This window comes from Enhydra lutris, unplaced genomic scaffold (assembly GCF_002288905.1).
Source record: "Enhydra lutris kenyoni isolate GAN:26980312 unplaced genomic scaffold, ASM228890v2 scaffoldscaffold5, whole genome shotgun sequence".
Lineage (NCBI taxonomy): Eukaryota > Metazoa > Chordata > Mammalia > Carnivora > Mustelidae > Enhydra > Enhydra lutris.
Genome location: NW_019154089.1, coordinates 13732854 through 13756977, shown reverse-complemented (window position 1 = coordinate 13756977; position 24124 = coordinate 13732854). Strand labels below are relative to the sequence as shown.

The window sequence follows — 24124 nt, the reverse complement described above, 5'->3', positions numbered from 1 at the left end:
CCTTCCCGGCCTCCTGCACCCTGCCCCTCCCAAGGCCGCGCTCTTTCCCGCAGCTGCTTCCGGGCCCGAGGACGTGGCCCTCTATGTGGGCCTCATTGCTGTGGCTGTATGCCTCCTCCTGCTGCTGCTCGTCCTCATCCTTGTTTATTGCCGCAAGAAGGAAGGGCTGGACTCAGACGTGGCTGACTCATCCATCCTTACCTCAGGCTTCCAGCCCGTCAGCATCAAACCCAGCAAAGCAGGTGGGGTGCCCCCTCACTCCCAGCATTCCTGCCAGGCCCCCACACCAAGAACTGCCCAACAGGTCACCTCAGTGCCACCCCCTGAGTCTGTCTTTACCCTTGCAGACAATCCCCATCTTCTCACCATCCAGCCAGACCTCAGCACCACCACCACCACCTGCCAGGGAAGTCTATGTCCCCGGCAGGACGGGCCAAGCCCCAAGTTCCAGCTCGCCAATGGGCACCTTCTCAGCCCGCTGGGTGGTGGACGCCACACGCTGCACCACAGCTCGCCCACCTCTGAGGCCGAGGACTTCGTCTCCCGCCTCTCTACCCAGAACTACTTCCGCTCCCTGCCCCGTGGCACCAGCAACATGACCTATGGGACCTTCAACTTCCTCGGGGGCCGGCTGATGATCCCTAATACAGGTGAGAAGGACTCCAGGGTGCCCCAGGGAGCTCTAAGAAGCAAAACTAGCCTTGTGTCCCTCCTAGAGGAGGATGGGACAGCTCTTGATGTTTTTCCTGGGCTGCTCACCCTCACTCCAAGTTCTGAGCCAGGCACCAAGGAGTGGGGAGAGAGTTTTGGAGAGAATCCAGTCATGGCTAGCCGTAGGGCCGGCACTGAGGCCATGGCCAGAGTGTCTCCCTTCTGTTACTTCAGGGCACGGGACTACTAGCCATTCATTTGCACAGTCAGCCAGCCCATGTGCCAGACTCTGCATTGGGCCCTGGGCCCAGAGGTAGGACAGGTGCTGGCCCCAAGGAACTGTGGAACTAATGGAGAGATGGCAGAAGACAAATGCCGGGACAGGGGGCTGCTCTGCCCACCACCTCACGGAAACCCTTCTGACAGGGTCCATGATAGGAACTCCACAGACCCTTTCCATAGTCCTCTTTTGAGGAAGCACAGCAGCCTCTGGTGTTCCCACCCTGAAAATCTCTTCTCCCTCAGCTCAGATGACCCCACTTGCCCCTGATTTTCTTACCCCTCTCCAGCTGCTTCTGGTGCCTGTGCCCTAAATGTAGGTGTTCCTCAGAGCTCCCTCCTGGCACCCTCTCGCAGAGCAATCTCGCCTACTCCGTGGCTTTAATCGCCATGTCTGTGCAGATCACTCCCACTCCTCCATCCCCAGCCACATTTCTCCTGGGCGACAGAATCATACACCCAGCTGCCTCCTGGGCAGCTCCATCTGGATGTCTCACAGTACCTCAGATTCCTGGTGCCTAAAACAGCACTGTCTCCCACCCTCCCCCAGAACCTCCTGTTTTCTGGCTTTCCCCACCTCAGGGACAACAGAGTCAAGTTGCTCCAGCCAGAAACTAGAGGTCACCTTGACCTTCTACTCTTTTTCACTTGCCCCCCTCATCTCCACAACAGCTTTAGTCAGTCACACACCAGTCCCGTCATTCTTCCTCCTCAAATGCTCCTGGTTTGCCTCTTCCCCACTGCCTTTTCTGGCTCAGGCCACCATACCTACCTCTTATCTGGTTCAAGGCAACAAGCACTCACCAATGAAGCCAGACTTAATCATGTCCCTCCCCTTCTTGAGCCCTTTACGGGGCTCCCCAATGCCCCACATAACAAGGACACAGTGAGCTCTCTGTCCCCTGCTGGCCAGATGCAGTGGCCTCTACCCTCCTATGCACTTTTTTCATGCACATGGCCGTCACAGTGGGCTCTCGGCACTCCAAGCACACCATGCTGCCCTTTGCACACACGGTTCCTCTGCCCCCATTCACTGACTCATCTGCTAGCTCTCATTCAGGTGCTGGCCTGGCAGCTCTCCCTCTCTGTGCCTCATGTCCTCCTCACGGGGCTGCTAGGATGATGAGGTGAGATGGTCCATGTCAAGCTCTTAGAAAGGGACAGGCACACAGTGACACTCAGAGACCGTCAGCCTTTCTTGCCCCCCCAACCCCCAGCACGTTTTGCTCCACTTGTCCTTCTGCCCCCACCCACCCTGGGCTGAGTGCCTCAGGAGAGCAGGGCCCCTGGTTTTTCCTCACTGCCCTGAGTACTGGACGTGAGCTTCTACTGAATGTATACGTCCGCCTCAGAGAGCAGTCACACATGGATCTCTGCGACCGTCACCAGCACTGGCAGCCAGTACCAGGAGGCAGCACAGACCTGGTGAAGGGAGCAGTAGCTGTAAATAGGGCATCAGTGCCTTCCCTCTCCTGCACTTCAGTTTCTGGGAAGTGGTGATACTCCAGCCAGCCCACCTCAGACTTCGCTCTGGAGCTTTGGACTTGGTGGGATAAAGTCATAGAATTCCTTCCTCTTCCCCAGTCACGTGCCTCCGAGGTCCCTCCTGATGTAGGCGCCCCCGTCCCAAAAGAGCAGGAAGGTAGAGCAGGACAACTCCTTGCCATCCTCAGAGGAGCTCTGCAGCCCCTGCCCCACTGGCTCTCCCCTGCAACCACTCCTCACTGAGCAGTCCCTTCTGGGGCTGCCGAGCGGGACACTGCACAGAGCTGAATCCGCCAGACAAGAGGACATGAGTGCAGGGACTCCCAAACCAGGGAGGGCTACCAAGTCCAGCAAGGCTGTTAAAGGCCTGCCCTACCTACAATCACCGCTAGCAAATGAGGAGCAAAGTCATGGTGCCTGAGAATGGCCTTCCCCAAAGATGGCCAGGGCCGATAGGAGGAGGAAAGCTTGAGCAGAGCAGGACAGGGCACCCAGGCAGAGATGTGCTCAAGAGAGGGGCTTCAGAATAGCCAAGAATACAGCACAGGCTGGGCTGAGGAAGCTGCTGGAAAGGCAGCTGGGGCCACACGTGAAGGGCTAGACCAGGGAGCTGGACCTTATGCTGGAGGCAGGGAAGGTTTTAAGCAGGAGTGCCCTGGCCCCACCCAGTGTCTTTTGGGTGATAGGTCAGGTAGGTACAGAACACCTAGCAGCTTTTGTTCCAGAGCTTTCTGTGCTCAGGCTAACTAGGCATGCTTTTTCCACCCGAGTTCCCTTAGCCTCTCTTCGGGTCACTAGGATTCCGTTTCATGCCTGTGTGGGTCGATGGACAGCCTGGCAGTCCCTGTGGCACCTCTGTCCCCTAGTCCAGGCTGGCACTGGTCAGTCCTCAAAGGGAGGTGCCTGTAGGGGCTGGGAGAGAGGGGTGTTTGATGTCTTTGCAGCCCTGGTAAACCCCAGGCCTCCTCTTACTTTGTCACAGGGATCAGCCTCCTCATTCCTCCAGATGCCATACCCCGGGGAAAGATCTACGAGATCTACCTCACGCTGCACAAGCCAGAGGATGTGAGGTGTGGGCGCGGGCCCTGTTGCTAGGGCTGGGTGGGTCCTGCCCTCTGCCTTCAGTCACCATGACATCCCCTAGCCATCCACTGTCAGACTTGGTCTAGCCTAGCCCTGGGGAGGGCAGGGAAGAACTGCCCATAAGCTCCACCCAGCCCTGGGGCCTCAACCCTGGGGTGCCAATTGCTCTGCCCCAGCCAACTCCCAGGACAGCCCACTGACACCTTTCCCTCTCCACCCATATTTTCCCACTTGAGGTTGCCCCTAGCTGGCTGTCAGACCCTGCTGAGTCCCATCGTTAGCTGTGGACCCCCTGGAGTCCTGCTCACCCGGCCGGTCATCCTTGCCATGGACCACTGTGGGGAGCCCTGCCCAGAGAGCTGGAGCCTGCGCCTCAAAAAGCAGTCCTGTGAGGGCAGTTGGGAGGTGAGCAGGAACGGCCCTGAGCCCACCCACCTGAGCACTGAGGAGTTCAGCGTGGAGCCTGAGCTTCCCACCTGACCCTTGAGCCACCCTCTCCCCAGTCTGGCCACTCCTCACAGTTGGAGTTGGCCATGAGCTGACCCATCGGGCCCTTGCCCGCAGGATGTGCTGCATCTGGGCGAGGAGGCACCCTCCCACCTCTACTACTGCCAGCTGGAGGCCGGCGCCTGTTATGTCTTCACTGAGCAACTGGGTCGCTTTGCCCTGGTGGGAGAGGCCCTCAGTGTGGCTGCGACCAAGCGCCTCAAGCTGCTTCTGTTTGCCCCCGTGGCCTGCACCTCCCTCGAATACAACATCCGAGTCTACTGCCTACACGACACCCATGACGCACTCAAGGTACCCCCCCACCCCCACCCTGCCACAGGGAGGACGCACCACCGCTGGCACTGAGGGCCTCTCCTCCTGGGAGGGGCAGCCGTGGGGAAGGGTGCTCCGGGCCCCAGACTCAGCTGACCACCTGGGGTGTGCTACAGGAGGTGGTACAGCTGGAGAAGCAGCTGGGGGGACAGCTGATCCAGGAGCCTCGAGTCCTGCACTTCAAGGACAGTTACCACAACCTGCGCTTGTCCATCCACGATGTGCCCAGCTCCCTGTGGAAGAGCAAGCTCCTCGTCAGCTACCAGGTGAGGCCGCTCAGGGTGCCTAGAGTGGGCACACCCAAGGCTGGGCACACCTGACTCAGCTTCTCTGCCCGCCCCCTCAGGAGATCCCCTTTTATCATATCTGGAACGGCACCCAGCAGTACCTGCACTGCACCTTCACCTTGGAGCGCGTCAGCCCCAGCACCAGTGACCTGGCCTGCAAGGTGTGGGTATGGCAGGTGGAAGGCGATGGGCAGAGCTTCAATATCGACTTCAACATCACCAAGGTGGGCAGAAGGGGGCATCAGCACTGCAGAAATGTGCCTCCCCCAACACACACACACACTGGGCCTATCCTGCCACCAAGCCCACCTCCTCCTAGAAACTGCTTAGCAGCTTCCCCCAAGTCTCCAGGGAGAGAGGTGCAGATGCAGACAGACAGATGCAGACAGATGCGATCGCAATCTGACTTGGGGGTGGAAATTGAAGAGGATGTGGGAGCAGCAGGAGGGAGAGACAGAGCCTGGGGGCCTTGGGGTTTCCAGGAGGAGGAACTTTGTATAATGCCTTGAAGGATGAGTAAGAGACAGTGAGTGAGGGAAAGGGGGCTTCTGGCTGTGGGAACTGAGTGGGGAGGACGAAGATAGTGAGATGAACACAGTGAGTTCTGAGTAATCAGTAGGGGTGACTTGGGGGGGGTGATGGGGAGAGTGGAGAGGAATGAGGCTTGATAGCTCCTCTGCTCACTGGCTGTGAGACTTTGGGTAGGTCACCATAGCTCTGAGCCTTGAGACCTTCTAAACTCGAGTGAACAGAGCTCTGGCATACCAGGGGTGCCCAGGAAATAGTACCCATGCTACCCCCATGCTGTGGTGGTTTGGGTGCTCCCCCAGCAGGTGGTGGCAGTGGGCCTGGGCCATGAAAGTTCTAACAGGCACCTCCACCCCTCCCCCACTTCCAGGACACAAGATTTGCTGAGCTGCTGGCTCTGGAGAGTGAAGGGGGGGTCCCAGCCCTAGTGGGTCCCAGTGCCTTCAAGATCCCCTTCCTCATTCGGCAGAAGATCATTACCAGCCTCGATCCGCCCTGTAGCCGGGGTGCTGACTGGCGGACTCTGGCCCAGAAACTCCACCTGGACAGGTGGGTGGGAGATGGGCAGGGAGGGGCTGCAAAGGCCCCCTGCAGTCCTTCCTGGTGGGAGAGGATGGGTGGGGTGGGTAAGAAGCTCAGTGGGGCGGGCTTGCACCCCGACCACCAGCAGCCAGGGTATCCAGTGCACTTGGCCAAGGGGAGGTCCTGCCCTTGGGTGGGCTGAGAGGCAGAAGGGTACAGCCTGGGGTGAGGCAGGGCTGCTGACTGGCTCCTGTCCCCTCCCTTCCACAGCCATCTCAGCTTCTTTGCCTCCAAGCCCAGCCCCACAGCCATGATCCTCAACCTGTGGGAGGCGCGGCACTTCCCCAATGGCAACCTCAGCCAGCTGGCTGCAGCAGTAGCCGGACTGGGCCAGCCAGATGCTGGCCTCTTCACGGTGTCAGAGGCGGAGTGCTGAGGCCAGCCAGGCCTACAACGCCTATACTCTCACCAGCTTTGGCACCCACCAGGGACGGGCAGAAGCCAGATGGGGCCCTTTCCCCTACTCAGGGGGAGCTGTGTGGACAGGCCCCCTCCTGGCAGACACTGTCCCTTAACACTGGCCCTTCAGACCCTGCCCACACTTCCACCCCTCCAAGGCCTGCCTGGCCAGACTGGCACTGCCACCTGCTCTGACCCTGCCCCAGCTTCTGGGGCTCCGGGTGGACAGTGACTAGAGCCCAAGCCAGGCCCCCTGTGTGTGTGTATGTGCGTGTGATGCTACCTCTCCTCCTGCCCCTGGCCAGGAGGCCGCATACACACGGGCATACACGCACACGCTGGGCTCGGGACATGGCCCCCAGAACTCCTGCCTGAGCTGGACCTTATGCAAACATTTCTGTGCCTGCCAGGTAGGGACACATCTGAGGGGCCTGGCTCCAAGCCTCTGAGACTGAGGGCCACAGCTGGACAAGGGGCGGCCCCTGGATTCAGGCGTACGACCACCACGCGGGCATGTGTCCATGCATGTCTCGTGTGCTCATCTCACATACTCCCTGCCAACCCACCACACACACACACATCTCATGCTGTACACCCAGAGGCCACTCACGTCTCTCACACCCAGTGTCAGTCCACATCTGCCTCTCACATGCTGCCCTTCTCCCACCCACCCAGGGACACACAATGGCTCCTCCCTGATCCTCCCCCTGCCCCCAGCCTGGAGGAGCCCTGCCCAACAGGGCATGTGAATATGCAATGGGAGTCCCGGGCTGGACAATGGCAAGTGTGCGTGCCGTGGTGTGCCCGTTCCTGGGGCTGGCCGGTTCCCCCATGTGGGGCCTGTTGTGTGAAGCTCGTGCCCTGACTCTGTCTTAAGTGCTTTCGTGCACTTACACTTGGCCTTATGTACACAGCCTTGCCCGGCCGCCGGGGCGCGTAGGGATTTTAGCGGACATGAATGTAAATAAATTATATATATATATTGCTAACCCGAGTGCTACTTCTCTCTGGGAAAGCCAGAGGTCAAGGCTAGTGGACACAGAAGGGCCACACTTGGGCTCTTTGGGAGTCCTGCATGCCTGGGGACAGGTGGGACCTGGGCCCTGGTCCAGCGAGGGTAGTTCCCAGAGACTTCTTCAAACACAGGCCGTCTGGGCAAGGCGGCAGGCAACTGCAGTGACCAGGGCTGCACCTTTGCCGGACCCATCTTCTGACTGCAGGAAGGTGACCACACAGCGAGGGGCCAGCTTTCTCACTGTGGCTGCCACCAGGCTGGAAAAGCTGTGGGGAGGGGGACTGAGGTGAGCCCAGGCCAGCCAGATCCCCCCAGGCCATTCCTCCCTGCCCATCCCAGCACCCAGACTCACTGGGGATGCAGCTTGTAGAGGGTTCCATCCACCCCTACGGACACAGTCAGCTCTTCTAGGCCCCGGTTCTCGCGGATCTTCTCCACTACAGCAGCCACACCCGCCCCACAGAGCTGAGCAGCCCGCTGGGACACAGCCTGGCACACCTCCAGGACCATCAGGGCATCATCTGAGGTCAAGGGCAGCCCCAGATCCTCCAGGATGGCTCGGACCTGCCTTAGAGCCAGGCTGTCACTGGAGGACAGGAAGGAATAGAACACAGAGAGCCAGGGTCCTACATTAGCTTTCCCACCTCATGAGTTCTCCAGAATGGACCTCCCACTAACCAGCATTTTACCCAAAGTGGGTAGATAGATTCTCTTGGGAGGTGGAAGGAGGCAATACAGGCCTTAGGCACCTTTCAATCTCAGAGAGAAACTTGGTCTTGAAGATATCCCTGGTCTGAAGGCGCTGGGTCTGCTGGCCCCGGAAGAGAACTCCAAGGCTGGTCAAATGCAAGAGAATGTGGCGGACGATCTCCCCCAGGTACATGCCACTGATCATCTTCTCAAAGCTGCATGAAAGCACAAAGGTCAGGAGACCCTACCTGCTTCCATAACCAGTGCCAGCCACCACCAGCTGCCCCTGCCCAGCCCCACCCATACCTCTGCTTGCCAGGGTTGATGGATGCCTGGTCCACATTTGCATCAAAGCAGGTTCTAAGCAAGTCCAGAGAGCCGTCATCCCCAAAGGCACCCCACTCCATATTGATGCACATATGGCCTGAGTCCCCAGCCACAGCTGCCACATTCCGAAGCTCCTCCATGTAGCAGGCATTGGTGCCAGTTCCTGCAGAGAGGCCAGACAGGGTGGAAGTCATTTACCAACAGATAAGACCCCTCCCTCTGTGCCCTTCCCAAACTGAGATGGCAAAATTTAGGCTCATTTCTGATCTCTCCATTTCCTCACACCAACAACTTGTCTTAATGTCCTGGTCTGCCTTCTTTCCTGACACTCCTTCTGCAGACCCTGGCAGCATCAACCCCTGTGGACCTCCTCTGCTTTCCCTACCAGCATCACCATCAGTGTATCTTCCATGCTATGCCAGAGCACCCCTGGGAGATGTGTGAGAGCTCCCCCACTATCGGCAGTTGAGAGGCCCAAGCTCCCTGGACTAGCTTTCCAGATCTTTAGTCAAACTAGCAGGTTCTGGGGACATAGACAGGAATTAGATATGAGGAGCCCCATGGTGGCCAGGCCATGGGCAATAAGCAGCTAACATGATATTGCCTGTATGTACCCAAATAGAAGTGCAAAGAAGAGCATGATGGGAGCCTTGAGCATAGCTGAGTCTTCCCGCCTAGAGGGTCAGAGAAAGCTACAGAGAGGAAATGGTGTTTGGATTTGACTTTGAAGCCAGGAACACAGAAAGGAAAGGAATTCTAGGTAGAAGGCACATCCTGGGTTAAGATATACCCTTTCTCTCCCCAACACATAGTCAGCTCTAGGCAAGTGGTCTCCTTATCAGCCCCACCTGGATTTCCTCTGACTAGTTTATTCATAAAGCAACCTAGGCATACCTCTCCTGAGCACCTCCCCACTCTGGGCTCTATGTTCAAGAAGTTCCCAGTTTCAAAAGGAGTCTGCCGTATACCTCCTGACCTAGGATTCTGATGCCTAAAGAGCTATGAGAGCCGTCCTCCCCCACCTAGACACTCTTCAAGTCCCACTCATGTTAGGACCACTCCCGTTCTGATCTTAACCTTGTCATCCCATTGTGCAGAGTCAGATTCAGCTCTGACTGCCACATGCTGTCCTGGGCTTGATCCCCACTAAATGGTGGGTTTTGAGAAGATAGGTATTACCCCCATCTTTATGTATAGTCTTCCTGTCCCTTCATCCAGCCTCTATCTGGCCAGAGGAGGAATGTTTAATAAAGACTTAGGATCTTGGACTACCTGAAGGACAGCCACACAGCTCACTCTTTGTCCTCCACTCCAGCCTCTACCCAGTTCCAAGCACTGAGCATGTATCATGGGCCAGGAACTGTGCCACACTTTGTTCCCTCTCCTCTCACTCTCACAGTTCTTGAGATAGGCATTGCTATTATCTCTGTCTTAGAAGGAAATGGAGGCTTTGGTGATTTGCCCAAGGTCACACAGAAGGAAGTGGCAGAGCTAGTATTTCTACCCAAATCTGTATGACTCCAAAGCTCATATTCATTTAACAGAAAGGCAAACTGAGGCTCAGAAAGCTTAAATGACTATGAATAGTATAGCTAAGCTGAGCAAAGTTCAGACACACGGCCCATATGAGTGTTGCCGGGCCTAGCTGAGTCAGGTGGGAATCACGCCACATCCCCAAGGCCAGAGGAACTTCCAACCTGAGGAATCAACAGAAGGCAATGAATTAACATCAGGCAGTAGGAGCACAAAAGAACAAGGCCCTCCTCACCAACGATGAGGCCGACCTCACAACGGGGATCCTCATAGCCACAGGACATCATGGTCCCCACCGTGTCATTGACAATGGCAACCACATTCAGCTCCACTGCCTGCACACAAAAGGATGCTGCTAGTTGCTGGGCAACGTGGTTGTCATGGCAACCAGCTCTGGACCCAGAGGTCTCTACTACAGAGAGCCACCCACTCCACCCCCCCCCAGGTCAGGAAGCAGGAGACCCTTTGCTCCCTTCAAGTCCTGCCACAGCCTCAAAGCACCCCTGGAGGCAGACTCCTCACCTGTCTTCGCCTGATGGCTTCCCGCAGCAGACAGACAACGTCTTGGCCCTCACAGTCGGATGCATTGAAACCCTTTGTCCAGTTTAGGAGGATGCCCTGGGGTGGGACAAAGATGGGGCCAGAAGGTAAAGGCCCCTTGGAATCTCACTCTCCTTCCCCAAAGCCTGAATCTCCTCAGAAGCATATGCTATCCTCTCTCACCAAGCAGGATTCCATGCCCACTCTGCCACATGGCTGAGGGCCTTACCCTCTGCCCCCTCCTAACTCCCCAGGAGACTTCCTGTGTAAGAAACCTATTAATAACCATCCGACCTGTGTCTTCTATTATTAGTGCCAGAATGCTCAGATGGTCTAAGAGTCTGGACATTTTAAGACGGCTGCCCAGAAGGAATGGCCCTTCATAATTGGGTTAGGAATGAACAGAGCTGATAAAATGAGTGCTATGTACGGGAAGGGGGAGGACAGAGGAGGCTCAGAGGTCCAAATGACAGACTATTCTGCTCTTTTAGAAAGAACTAGCAAGAGTCATTTGAGAGAAAGGAAACTGAGGAATTAGGGACAGAGCAGTGTCAAAAAAAAAAAAAAAAAGAAATTCACTTGTGTATTCCAGATATGAGTGAAAGACAAAAGCAAAAGCTAGAACCCAGAACACCTAGGCAGGATGGGAGGAGAGAAGACAGATAAGCCTTTATTGTGAGAAACTTGCCTTAAATTATGAACTTATTGATGGGCTTGACAATCTAGGACTATCCTTTTCTAAGTGTGCTTCCTCTGAGAGAGCAGGCAGGGGGAATTATTCTCCTGCTGTTAAAAAATGATAGCTCTGCCCAAAGTAAGAGCGTGCAAAGCAGATATGAAAATCTTTGGGGGGCACCTTGATGGCTCAGTCAGTTGAGTGTCCAACTCTTGATTTTGGCTCAGGTCATGATCTCAGGGTCCTGGGATAGAGCCTTGCATCTGGGCTCCATGCTCAGCACACAGTTTGCTTGAGATTCTCTCCCTGTCCCTCTGGCCCTCTGCCCTGCACTCTCTCTAAAATAAATCTTTAAAAGAAAAAAAAAAGGAAAATCTTTAGGGCAGAAGATTTTAGAGATACGAACTGACTCTTCCTCTAACAACATTTCCTTTTATCCCCTGCCCTATGCGATCACAGCCAGAGTGCTGAATGCTCGTGTGAAACACAGTAACTAGAAGCCAGAGAGTGAGAGGGCAATTAAAAAGGAAGGCTACTGTGGGGGAACCCAGATCGTAAGTAGCACCAATACTTCCCTGCTCTCAGATGAAAGACAGACCCCGGTCTGGAGAAGGGGAGCTGGGGCGACCTCAGAGCCAGGTTTTGGAGTTTCCTGAGACAAGCATTCTATACCTCTACCTGGGCCATACCCCTATGGGTAGGAAGGAGACAGAAGAGATCTGAGTGATCTGACAGCAGAGGAGGTCTCTGTCCTCCTTCCCCATGGAGGGAAGATGAGTTGTCAAGGGAGGTGTTAAGAATCAAGAGAGGAAGTGTCAGAGTCCTCACAGCTGGGGCCTAGGCATTTCCCGACCTCCCTGAGTGTCTGTGCATACACAGCAAAGGGTACTGTGCAGCTGAAAGGGGCCCCTACCTGGGGAAAGAGGTCCCCAGATTGATTATCATTAAGCCATCCCCCCAAAAGAATATGGGCTCAACACAGAAATTAAGTTCAGTTCTAGATAATGAATAGGACCCTGTTTTCTTCTTGCGCACATGATTTTGCATACTGAGTCCCACCTGCTTCTCACATCTTACAAGGAATAAGCAAATGGTGCCAGCATGCTTAGTCTAGAGTGGGGCAGACCAGCAGAGAGACACTGCTGAATGCTTGATTCCAAAGGGCCACTGTGTAAAAGAAAGCCAAGTGCAGAAGCTTGTGTCTGAGAGAGGTCAGACCTGGAGCAGAGCCGAAAACTGCATAAAGGCTGGGTGGAGTAAAGAAGGCAGAGCTTTTCAGGAAGAACATAGTGGATGATTTTAGGGGCAGCAAGCTCCTCCTCACTGAAGGCAGCTTTTTGGCAGAAGTTAGGGGTGTTGAGGAGAAGACTCTTGGGAGCTTGGACCAGAGTACGGGAGGAGCTGTCTCCATGACAGCCCTCTGGTATGTGCACTGAGAAGTCCAGCATTCTTCTTGAAGGACATGTAGAGGTGTATGCTTAGTTGGTGCTGTGTCTAGATCTGTGTGTGCTGCTCTACCATTCCAGTCAGGCACCCAATACCAAGCCAGGCATGAGAGAGTAAGTTCAGGAAGGGGAGATAGGGCAAAGAAACCAGGCAACCATAAGCCCTTTCATGAAACAGGAACTAATGTTGTTCACTGCAGGTCTCCTAGATTAGTACACCAGGCCTGTGGAGTAGACAGTCAATGTGTTCCTTCATCAGCCCTGATCAGGGCCTACACTGCTCCCAAGTGCCCAGACCTAACCTGGCTCCATTTTCCTGCCCATTGGCGGCCCCCAGGGGTATCCATAATCTTTTCCATCCTGGGCCTCTTTACAGTCCTGGATTCCAGGTGAATTTACCACACCCCCTTCACCTGCACACACCATGTCCAGTGAAACCAAGGCTAGGGGCTGGCTCAGCCCAGCAGTGCTTCTGCCCACCCCCACCCCCGCCCAGGATACTTGAAGCCCTCTCCCCAGCCTCCTGCCCATTCCATGAAGGGTATGAGTGTGTAAAGCCCTTGGGGATAGTTTCTCCTGGCCCTCCCTCCCTCACCTGGTCGAGGCCAAGCTGCCTGCATGGGAAGGAGAAGGTGAAACCCAGTGGGAGGCTCTGCCCACTCAGGCCCTGCTTCTGCTGGAAGTCCACAATGCAGTCCACGATATGGTCGAAGAGCTGAGGTGCAAGGCAAGTCAGGGGGTGGCCCAGCCTGGGTCCTTCCCCACCCCTGACATTAGGTCCAAGCTCTGGGTACCTGCTGTCCAGAGCCCTGGGCCACATACTCTGGGATGGAATAGACCTGGCTGGTGATCTTCACACCTCCTGCTGTCACACACACCAAGAGGACCCGAAAGTTGGTGCCCCCCAGGTCCAGGGCCAGGAAGTCCCCACGTTCTGTGGAACAGAGATCCCCAGTGTCAGGACAAAGCACGTTCTGTGACCTCCATGAACCCATATCCCAGCCCCACACTCATGCCAGATCCTCACCAGTGCCATCAGGTGTGGCCCGGACATAAGTGGGCAGCATGCGGAGGGATGAGGCCTCCCCTCGGAGACCCTTGACCATGGCCTCCCGCATCTGTGCCTGCACCACTGCCAGCTGCTCATGGTTCAACCGGAAAGGTGCCAGGGTCTCTTCCAGCAGGCGCCGGTGAGCAGCCAGGCGGGCAGCCACAGCAGTCACCATTGCCACACCCCGGCCACCCCCATCCACAGAGGGAATGAAGGAGACATCACATTCTGGGGCCAGGAGCTTCACGGTCTCCTGCAGGATGCTGAGGAAACTACACAGACACAAAGCAGGCATGCCTGGCTTGACACCTGACCCTGAACTCCAGGGCTTGCTGAAGCCCTGGGCCCCATCACTTCAAATCTCTTCAGTTCTAAGTCCAACTGTACACCAACCTTATGCCCAGTATCTTCGGTGCTCCCAGTGCCCTCAGAGTCCCCCTCCCTTGCATACCCAAAGAGAAGCATCTTTCCTCTCTTCTGACTTCTGGCGTCCCTTAGTCCCCATCTGACCTTACCCTGCTTGGGTGCCACTCATACCCACTGCCTTGCACACATGGAACTAGAGTGCCCTCTGGGTCTTTATGGAAAACACATTCTTGCTACCTGCTCACACAGGAAGTGTGTATTTCCAGTACCTTGGGTGTCGCTCAAACACTCGGCCTCCGGTAGCCACAGCAATCTGAAGCATCTGCAGCTCCCGGCTGTGCCGGAGGCGGGAGAGAACAGCAGCCAGGGCGGCGGCACAGAGCCGGGCAGCCCGAGTCAACACGGTTGCACACACATACTGCACGAGCTCGGCGTCCGAGGCCCCCACACTCAGGCCCAAGTCCTGCAGGATGGCATGCACACGGGCTGCCCCAGCCAAGGGGCTTGGAGGGACACAGGGTACTGCTTTGGGACTCAGGTAGCCAAAGCTCCCTGCCCTCCCTCAGCCCCATGGCTACCTGGGAGACAGAGCATCCTCCCCTCTCCCAAGCCAAGAAGCCCCTTGTCTAAGCCCACTGGCTTTTCTTACTTACTCCTCCATCTCAGCCACATGCTCCAGGAGGATGCTGCCGTGGGTCAGCAGGGCGGAGGAGGTGCAGCCATCAAAGAGGACCCCTTGCTGGGCCAGGTGAGCCAATACAAGCCTCACCAGCTCACCCAGGTACAAGCCCCCAATCATCTTCTCAAACCTACAGGTAGGAAGGGTGGCTGGACAGAGCTTTCCTTAAGCCCTTAGCCCACTTGGTCCCACCTCCAAGGGTCCCAAAAGAAGGATCATTTTCTTTGGGGTCTCCCAGACTGGAGGTTCCAGAAGCAATGGTTTCCCAGGAAATAGGTGGGTGTTTATCCAGACCCCGCTGCCCCCTCAGGCTTAGATTAGGTTCAGAGGGGCTTCTGGAGGACAGGGAACACTTTGCTACCCCCATCCCCAACACTGGTCAGGAATAAGGGAGGGCTATGGGTTGAAAATTCTGGGTTCTAGAATCTTGAGCCCTTCCTTCTTGGAGCATAGCCAGGGCCCCCTAAAATGCAACCTGGAAACCCTATGAGCAAGCAATAGGGAGGAGCCCAAGGGCCTGAGTTCAGGGACAGCAGCGAAGAAGGGAGCAGAAGAGTGATAGGCCCTAGAACAGAAGGTCAGGCCACCTCTGGGCACCAGGATTCAGGGACTCTTGGTCCAAGGCATGGTCAAAGGTGGTCAGCACTGGTCCCAGGACCCCATCATCACTGAAGGAGCCCCACTCAACGCTGACGCAGACGCGGCCCCGGTCCTCATCCAGCACTGCCACATGCCTTGCCTCCTCCATGTAACATGCATTGGTGCCAGTGTCTGGCAGGGATGAATCCATCAGGACCTGCCCATCAGGTAGCTGTACCCCCACACCCATCATCACAAATGGCCCATGGCTCACCTACAACAAGCCCGACCTCACAGGGCCCAAACCCTGGCTCGCAGCCCATCATGGTGCCCACTGTGTCATTCACCACGGCAACCACGTCGATGCTGTAGGCCTGGACAATGGAGAGGGCAGAGGTCATGGCTGACTTAAGTGGGTAATGCAGGGAACCTGAGGGATGGGCAAGGCTAGGGCCTTGGCTTTGATGGAGGGGCCCTGGCCTTGATAGAGGTGCTCAGAGTCCATGAAACTCAATGTGTTTCATGCCCACACATATACTCTAGGTCCTCCCACCCTATAGAGAATTTTCCTCCCATCCCACACTCCCCCTTGTCTCTTCCACCCTCTACTCAGGCCCTGGGGCTCTCAAAGGCTCCCGACCTCAGTCATCACCTCCAGAACACCAGTGCTCCCCACAGGACCAAGATGATTGTGAGCAAGCATGGCACCTTGAAGACTGCACTGTAGGTACCTGACTCTCTAAGCCCCTCCTAGCCCTGAATTCCATCCACTAGCATCACAGTTAGTGCAGATGGATCCAGATCCACCTTTCTTTGGTATCCAAATTTTTGCACATACCTTTCTCTGAAAAACAGACCTTCCACCCCAACCCCAACTTATGCATCTGGCAAACTCCTCAAAGCCCCTGCCCGAGACCTGGTGTGCCCTTCCCATGCTACCAGAGTCACTGAACTACCTCCTTGACAGGGACAATCCTTTGTTGGAATGCTTTCCCTCTAGCCTGTGAGGTCCTTGAATACAGGATCAAGTAATTTCATCTTTGTTTTGCCCTATGGTCCTGAAAATTTATTTGTCCTTTCTTAGCCTCTAGTCTCTTTACGTATGAGGTGGGAATGGTAGCAACAATTACCCCAGGGTTAGACTGGATAAAGGATATAAATAGAAAAGGAAAGCAGGCCCTCCCAGAAGCACAGGCACAGTCTATGTGTGCTGGGCACACAGGCAGCCTTCCCAATGCCCCTGCCCTACTCACCCCCTGCCTCTTGATGGCATCTCGCAGCAACTGGACCACATCATGGCCTTCCACACCGCTGCACCTAAAACCTTTGGTCCAGGAAATAAGGGTGCTCTGGGGGCAGAAAACCTGGATCACTCCTCCAATAGCCTTCATGGGGCTGCAAACCCTCTACCCACTGTCCCCATGCCCACTCTGCCTCACCCTGTCCAGGCCAGTCTGGTGACAAGGGAAGGAGAAGCTGAACCCAAGCTGCAGACCCTTTTTGTCCATGGGGATTGCATCCAGGAACTCAGACAGACAGCGGGCAGCAAAGTCAAAGAGCTATGGGACAAGTTAGGGTCTCAGCTCTGCCCACCAGAGCCCCAGCCACCCAGCCAGTTCCCAGAGCCTAGGCAGTGGGCTCTTACCTGCTGACCAGGACCCAGCATCACCTCTGGAGGGATCACAAACTCCTGACTCCGGGGCTCCATCCTATGCCCCTCATTGCCCACCAGGGTCACCCACAGAACACGCAGTGAGGCCCCTGTGGCCCCCAGCTCCAGCACCACAAAATCTCCTTGCTCTGGGATAAACAGGACACAGAAAGGCATGCAGCTGGCAAGACTAAGCCCTCTGCCTCCCAGAAACATCCTCAAGGACTGCAAAGTCTCATTAAGGGAGCTTAGAGTTGGGATTCTTAATGGGGAAAGGGATAAGGAACTCCCTCCCCCAGATCAGAATTCTCTCCCTAGGCCTGGAAACCAATTTTGGTCTATGCCACCCACCAGTGCCATGTGGGGTGGACCCCACATATGTGGGCAGCATCCGGACAGAAGAGGCAGGGCTGGCCTGCCCCCCCAGTGCGTGCTCCATAGAGCACAGGAGGCTGGCTTGGATCTGCCGTAGCTGTGTCTCCGTCACCTTGAATTGCTGTAGACACGCCAGCACCTGGGGAAAAACAGGCTAAATCTGGTCAGGAGCCCCATTGCCTAGCCAAGTTCTCTGACTCCAACCAGGACTGCCGGGCCAAGCTTGCTCCTCCCCTTACCAGTCCAGACCAGCACCTTCCTTAGCTTTCCCAGGAGCTGACTAGAGCCCTGCCTAACCCCTGAGCCTTGCTGGTCTCCCCAACACCTGCCCAGCCCCACTTCTCCCCTCTTCATGCACCTAGGTTCTTTTGCTGCCTACACATCATACTCAGTTCCTGCATTCTCAGAAGGCTCCTTCCTGGAGGGGAGACCCACCTACCTTTTCCTCCTGCTCCATTCTCTGGTGATTCCTTCTCAACATAGGGATGTTCCCTACCCCTTCCATTTCTTAGAATTCAGGGTTTAGTGGGGCCATTCCTGTCATACCATTAATTCACTCTGGCTCCCCAGTACCCAGAGATAAGCTGCTCAGTGAGTTGTCGTTCACCAAATGAGCAAAGAAACGAACAAATGTGGGATGAATTTCAAGTACACGTGCTTCACTCTCCCAATCCACTTGAATCTGGAGCCTAAGTAAGCTCAGCTTGGGAGAACCTGGAGGCCACACTGTGGAGGACAGTCCTCCCATCCATCAGCCATCCTTCCCACAGGCATTGATTGAGTACCTATTAGGGGCCCAACACTATTCTAAGCACTACAAATTGCATAACCTGGTGAGTTCTGTTCTTATTAAGCTCAGATTCCAGCATAGAGGCAGAAAATAAGGAAATAAACATGAAATATGATTCTGGTAGTAACAGTCACATTTTTTTTTTTTTTTTTTTTAAAGGCAGCAACAGAAGTTTGAGAGTGACCAGAGGAGGAAAAGGTGTTTTTGGATATTGGTCGGGAAAGTTCTCTCTGAGGAAGTGAACTAAATGAAGGAAGGGGACAAGCCATTTGAAGATCTGGGGAGGAGGATAAAGGGATTTTCTTCAGAGTGAGGGGATGGATTTGGGGGAAAGTTGGGCCAGGGGTGAATCAGAGCGATGGGAGAGGGTAGATAGGCAGAAAGCAGAAGATGGGATACCCAAGGTTCCTCTCCACCAGTAACCCACTGTGGGGGAGCTAAGAGGAGCCCCAGTACTCCACCTCTATGTGAAAGCTCCCCTAGATGACCTTCTGGCCTGTCCTTCAAAGAGATGCCAGCAGCCTCCCTGGGTTCCCTGGAGTCCCGAACTGAAGCTCTATTTCCTGGGCTTAGTTTTTCCCAGGTCCTCACTCCCTGTCCCACAGAAATTCCATTCCTACAACTCACTGCCCCACACTGGACCTGTCTGTAAAGTAACCACACAGGCATCTGAATAAGGAGGCAGAGGAGCCAGGGAGGAGAGGCTGTTCAGTGAGGGAGATGGGCGTGACTCAGTTCCACCTCTGCTTTAGAAAGAGAATGGAAAACAGATTCCTAAGGAGGCAAATGATCCTAACTGGAGTGCCAGATGTTCAGTTTGATGTTTACATTATAGGAGATGCTTCTAGCAGCCATGCACACTAGGAAGGGTTATTTCTATGTTATGTTACAAATGAGAAAACTGAGGCTTAGAGAGGAACAGTCATCTGCATAATCCAAGCAGCTATTAAGGGACAGAGTGAGATTTGAACCCAGATCTGACTGCAGTGTTTCCACACAAATGTGAAGCCTTATAAAAACTAGCAATTTCAGGGATGCCTGGATGGCTCAGTTGGTTAAGCTACTGCCTTCAGCTCAGGTCATGATCCCAGGGTCCTGGGATCAAGTCCTGTGTTGGGCTCCTTGCTCAGCAGGGAGCCTGCTTCTCCCTCAGCCTGCTGCTCCCCCTGCTTGTGTGCTCGCTTTCTCTCTGACAAATAAAAAAATAAATACAATCTTTAAATAAAAAAAAAAAAACAACTAGCAATTTCACCTGAAAAGAACCCAAAGCTGATGAAGGTTGCAGCGAAGAAACCCCATGGGATGAGAAAATTACATCTGAGTCCTTGCCCTGCCACTTTCCTGGCTGTGTGGCCCTGGAATAAGGCTGAGAAAATAATAATACTCAGAAGGCCTCTGTGTTCCCAATGCCAGGGACCATGTCATTTCTCACTTCTGTGGCCCAGCCATGAGTTGAATACAAAGGAAATGTTTACAGCAGGGTCTGGGGCAGAGACCGGACAAAGGTGAAGTGGGAACATGAAATGCAGTGAGGGGTGATGCCCCCCAGTTTGGGCAATAAGCCACATCCAGCAGATGTCAGAACAAGCTGGAAAACTAAAGAAACTGCAGGGAAAAATTCAGGAATCCTTTCATGGCTGCCTCCTCTATACGGGTCCTTTATCTCCATTAGTTCACTTAATCCTCCAGGGGGTGGAAGGATTAGACTTTATTTTCTTCATTTTTACTGATGAGGAAACAGACTAGGAGATATGAAATGACTTACACAAGTGTTTCCTGTTCAATGGTGTGACATGCAAGGGTTTCTAAATCTTGGTCAAGATGACAGAAAAGAGAAACTCAATCTGAACTAACCCAAGGCATAGGGCTATGCTGAAGAATAACCTCCAAGTTGAGTTCAGCTCTGAAATCATCTCTGTGTGCCTGATTGCAGTGGCTATGTTGAAGGGAGGGAGATATGCAGGAGACTAGAGAAATAGGGGAAGGAAGTGTCTTAAGAATATAGTCTTCTACCAGAAAATCCCAAAAGGGTCCTTGCTAGACTATGTCAACCCATTCAGGGCAGGGGCAGCATCCGTGCAACAAAGTGGCAAAAGTAATACCTTTGCAACTGAAATACCTCAGCTTAAGCTCTTGTCATGAGTTAAAACTCAAATCAGTTCACCTCTCTAAGCCCCCTCTTTCTCAGCTGTAAAATGAGAAGATAATCCCCACCTTGCTGTTGTGTGAAGTCACAAAGGAGACAGTTACTAGATCAGATCTGGAAGGTTTGATAAACTAAAAAGGGCTGCATGGCTGTGAACTCAGGGCCCCATGGGCTGATCCTGCTCTTGATAGCCTTAAATAGGCACGAATCAGAAACCCAGTGCTGAACTTACCAGCTCAGAGCTGTCTGAGGGGCAGGGCAAGCCTTCCTGGGAGCAGCCAGGAGCTCCTTCCCTTTGCTGCAACCCTACTGGCCCAGTGGAGTCCATGTGGTTCCACAATGGAGGGTGGCCACCTATAGGAGGAAAGGGACAGCCCAGGTGAACCACATAGTCTACAGGCCCTCAGAGGCTGTGGCCCTTAACTTTTGTCCTTGAGAAGAGGACCGGGAAGAAAGCTCTAGGCAGAGCTCAGAACCTCTGACCATCAATGATCCTTTAGTAATCAAACAGAAGGCCACCATTTTCCAGAAGAACATGTATTAACAGAGCACTGGGAAGGCTGGTTCCTAATCCCAATGCCATTTATTCATTCTGTCATTCATTTACATTTACCAGTTCCTGCTGCCTACTGTCTCAGATGCTGGAGTATAAAGCAGATGTAAGCTTGTCCTGAGGGATCTTACAGCCTTACCAACGATCACAGTACCCTTGACATAGGCAGTAACAGAGATGGACCTGCTACCGTGCTTGGGAGTTCGGGATGTTCTAGAGGTTTGGAACAAAGAGTGTGAGGTAACAGGAGCCAAAGACTTGCTGAAGAAGCAGGCAGGCTGGACTATGGATGGCCTTTTATGCCAAGCTATGTTGTACAAATTTCATTCTCAAGGAAGAAGTGGACAGGGATGGATCTGTACTTCAGAAAGGGGTTCCACTAGTGGCATAACTTCAGGCAGGTCATTTATGACTTCTTTGAATTTTAGTTTTTTCATCTGGAAGGAAATAACTACTTTTACAAGGTTGTTATAATAATTAAATAAGACTTGAAAAATGCTTTGGGAAATTTAATGTGCAACACAAACATCAGCTCATGGGTGGGTTTTGGAAGGTACAGTGATGCAGAATGGAAAGAGCCCTATGCTCAGAGTTAAGGACCCAACTCTCCACAGAAGACCTAGCACCAGGTCTCCAAATGGGAAGCCCAATTTTCTTAATCTGCCAAATGGGGATCAATATATGTCAAAGAGCTTTGTGGGGCAAATGAAATAATGAAAGCAAAAGGACCTTGTGCAGAATGTACCTTCAGATTTATTTACTTGAATCTGAATTGAGCCTCAATTTCCTCCTCTATAACAGAACAAAAATTCAGTTCTTGTGAGGATTAAAGGAGTTAATGGTTTGCATACTGTAAAGAACTGTACAAATGTCTGGTGTTTTGTTAATTCAAGCTAGAGGTGGTACTGCTATTCCAAGAAGTTCCCAAGGGAGCCTTCAGTGATTTAGGTGTCTTTCAGGAGTAAAGGAAAAGGGAAATGCAGTGAAGGCCCCAAGATTGGGAGAAGGGATTTGTCCACTGAATCAGTCTACCTCTCTTCCTGTAGCAACAAGACTCCAGGGAAGAATACCTTCCCATCCCTGCAAACCTTGCCCTCCCTCCATTCCCAACATGCCCATGAATTTGCCCTCCTCATGGTCAAATTGAGCTGCTGATTGTCCCGTCCCAGTCTTTTCCTCAGTCCCCACCTCCTACTGTCCTCTGTCAGGCATGCAAAGCCATGAGCAATCTCTTCACTGCAAAATTCTCGTCTCTTGGCTTTCAACAACTAGTCTTTCCTGGGCCTTCTTCCTGAGTCCCTCATAATCTTCATTATTTTTTCTCTCCACTGCCCCTTAACAATGTCCCACCCCACCCGTTTCTGGTCATAGCCCTCTTCTCCACAGCCCTTTGTATCATCTTCAGGTTTTGATTAAAACCTCTGTTTCAGGTCTCCCAAATCCCTGTCCTGAGCCAAATCCCAAATTCTGATGGTCTGTTAGACATCCTTCTCCAGATGCTGGAGAAGCTTCTCAAACTCCATAGTCAAAGACACATTCATTTTCTCCTTCACTTTTTCCCCATGATACTCTTCCTGTCCTCCATCTTGGCTGGAGGCATCAAGGTTGCTCACTCACACAGCTATTCGGGTGCCTGTCTACATCCCTGACTCTCATCTCTCCTCTATGCAATCAGGTCTGAGGCTGAAAGAGCTAAGAACAGAAAGTGCTCTCCCATATATCCCCTCTTCCTGGTTCCCACTGCCACCGCCCTAGACCTTCTTCCCATCTGATTATTCCAAAAACCTCCTAACTGATACTGTCCATCTCCCTGCCCCACCAACTCCCAACACATCACCAGAATAACTGCACAAAAATAGGTATTTCTATTTTTCTATTTTCCCCAGCTCTATCTCCCCTAAGATAGGAGGTAAACCTTCACATTGTGGTATTTCCCGCTGCAGGGAAAAAAAAAAGTCTGAAACTCTTTAGCATAGCTTTGCAGGCCCCAAGTTTCCTCTCTTGCTACTCTCCCTTACACTCCAGCCACACTGACTACAAGTTCGCCCTGTCTCTTGCTGTCCAGCCTTCACAGTTTTCCTCAAGTCTGGAACCACTGGTCTGAGTCATCTGCATCTTCATCCCAGCACAGGGTTTGACATAGGTATGTGCTAATACAGCTTTGAAAAATTTGGGGGTGGGGGATGTGGGAATGGGGTTCTTATTCAGAGAACTAAGAAATCAGTTTCCAGCAAATGTCTTCAAAATCCCATATACCTAATTTCCAAATCTGTCAAATAGGAATGTTAACTTCCCGAATGTTACAGGTTTGTTTCAAGGATAAAACAGGGTAACTGAGGTAATTATAATCTTAGGAAAGGGCTAGCCACTACACACAGAGTAAGCTTTCATTCTCCTTTTGAGGCCCAGCTCACTCACTCATTCTTTCATTCATTTACTCTTATTCATTCACTCTTCTATTGGACATTATCTGGTACTTCTACATGCCAGAGACTGTGAAGCTTCCTCCAAGAAACCTCAGTATTGACACTCCCAGTAAATGTACTCATATCTGCCTCTTCCAGCTGAGCCCAGTGGGGAGGGACATGTCTCCCACATCACTAGATTCTCAGAACTCAGCTGGGGTCTGCACATGTTTGAGTAACAGTTGGCCTCTTAGCTTAACTCAGCTGAACCAGATACATGAGGTGAGTCTTCCTTCTGAGAAGGATCCCAGGGACCCCTGCCAAGTATGAGAGCTATCACTGAGGACCAGCTGGCTTAGTCGTTCCAGCCTCTACTCTGCTAGCATGGGCAAAGCTGGAGAGATGGTGAGGGGATGGGCCTGAAGTAAGTAGGAATTAGAAGAGGGTCTTACCCGGGAGAAGCAGCAGTTGTTCACTTTCTTCAGGCTTGAGCTCTTCTCTCGCAATGTTAGGCATCCCACTGACCTGGTTTGCACCCAAAAATGAAACTCACGGGTCACCTGAGTTATAATGTCCCACGCTCTTTCTTTGCCACCACTATCTAGACATCAGTTAATTCAGGAAGATGCACTTCCTTCTGAGTCTGCCCTAAGAGAAGCCCAGGGCAGGCAGGGCTATGGTGCAAACTTAAGCAAGATTAACTGTACAAAGCTGGACCCCTGAACTAGGTCAAGGACCCTGGGACATCCCCTCTGTAATACTGGGAGCCCCACCCACTTTACAAACACTCAGAGTCTGAGTTTCAAGATGGTGGCTCACCTGGAAAGATGGAGGAGGCTAGCATGAGAAATATATAGTACAATAAACAATCTTCCAAAATGTTGAAGTACTAACGAGCAAGAGGCAATGTGGAACATAAGAGGAAGAGACTAACTCTGCCCTAGAGTGGGCAGGGCAAGTTGAGGAAGCTGAGCCATGAAGAAAGACTAGCAGTATGCTGGCAGAGATAATCCTTCAGAGAGAGAAGAGCCTGTGCAAAATCATGGAGCACAAGGCACCTTCATGGTATGAGGTTCAGCTCCAAAGACCTAAATAAAGATACATGTAGGTGAGGATATATGATGGGAGAGGTAGCAGCCAGACTGTGGAGTCTAGCCCTCAGAGGGTAGGCCAGGGAAAGGTAGAGGGGG

At 53.2% G+C, this 24124-nt stretch overlaps 2 protein-coding genes across 2 annotated transcripts in view; one reads left to right on the top strand and one right to left on the bottom strand.

Moving 5' to 3' along the window:
* Positions 1-6389, top strand: part of LOC111141153 (unc-5 netrin receptor A) — a 60281-nt gene extending 53892 nt beyond the window's left edge. Inside the window, exons 7-15 of the mRNA XM_022493514.1 lie at positions 54-242; positions 348-650; positions 3398-3485; positions 3735-3903; positions 4063-4296; positions 4434-4583; positions 4664-4828; positions 5503-5681; positions 5925-6389. Coding sequence (XP_022349222.1) covers positions 54-242; positions 348-650; positions 3398-3485; positions 3735-3903; positions 4063-4296; positions 4434-4583; positions 4664-4828; positions 5503-5681; positions 5925-6090 — 1643 coding nt within the window. The 3' untranslated portion in view covers positions 6091-6389. The remainder of the gene's footprint in view (positions 1-53; positions 243-347; positions 651-3397; positions 3486-3734; positions 3904-4062; positions 4297-4433; positions 4584-4663; positions 4829-5502; positions 5682-5924) is intronic.
* A 685-nt stretch (positions 6390-7074) lies between these two features.
* LOC111141246 (hexokinase 3) lies at positions 7075-23476 on the bottom strand. The gene is made up of 19 exons (XM_022493679.1): positions 23387-23476; positions 20209-20330; positions 17017-17179; positions 16660-16814; positions 16454-16573; positions 16268-16363; positions 15289-15388; positions 15023-15206; positions 14410-14565; positions 14026-14259; positions 13367-13662; positions 13134-13273; positions 12935-13054; positions 10201-10296; positions 9914-10013; positions 8125-8308; positions 7878-8033; positions 7481-7714; positions 7075-7394 (listed from the first exon to the last, which is right to left on the bottom strand). The coding sequence occupies exons 1-19, from the start codon at positions 23448-23450 to the stop codon at positions 7250-7252; spliced, it is 2865 nt and encodes a 954-aa protein (XP_022349387.1). The 5' UTR covers positions 23451-23476; the 3' UTR covers positions 7075-7249.
* Between the last annotated feature and the right edge of the window lie 648 nt (positions 23477-24124).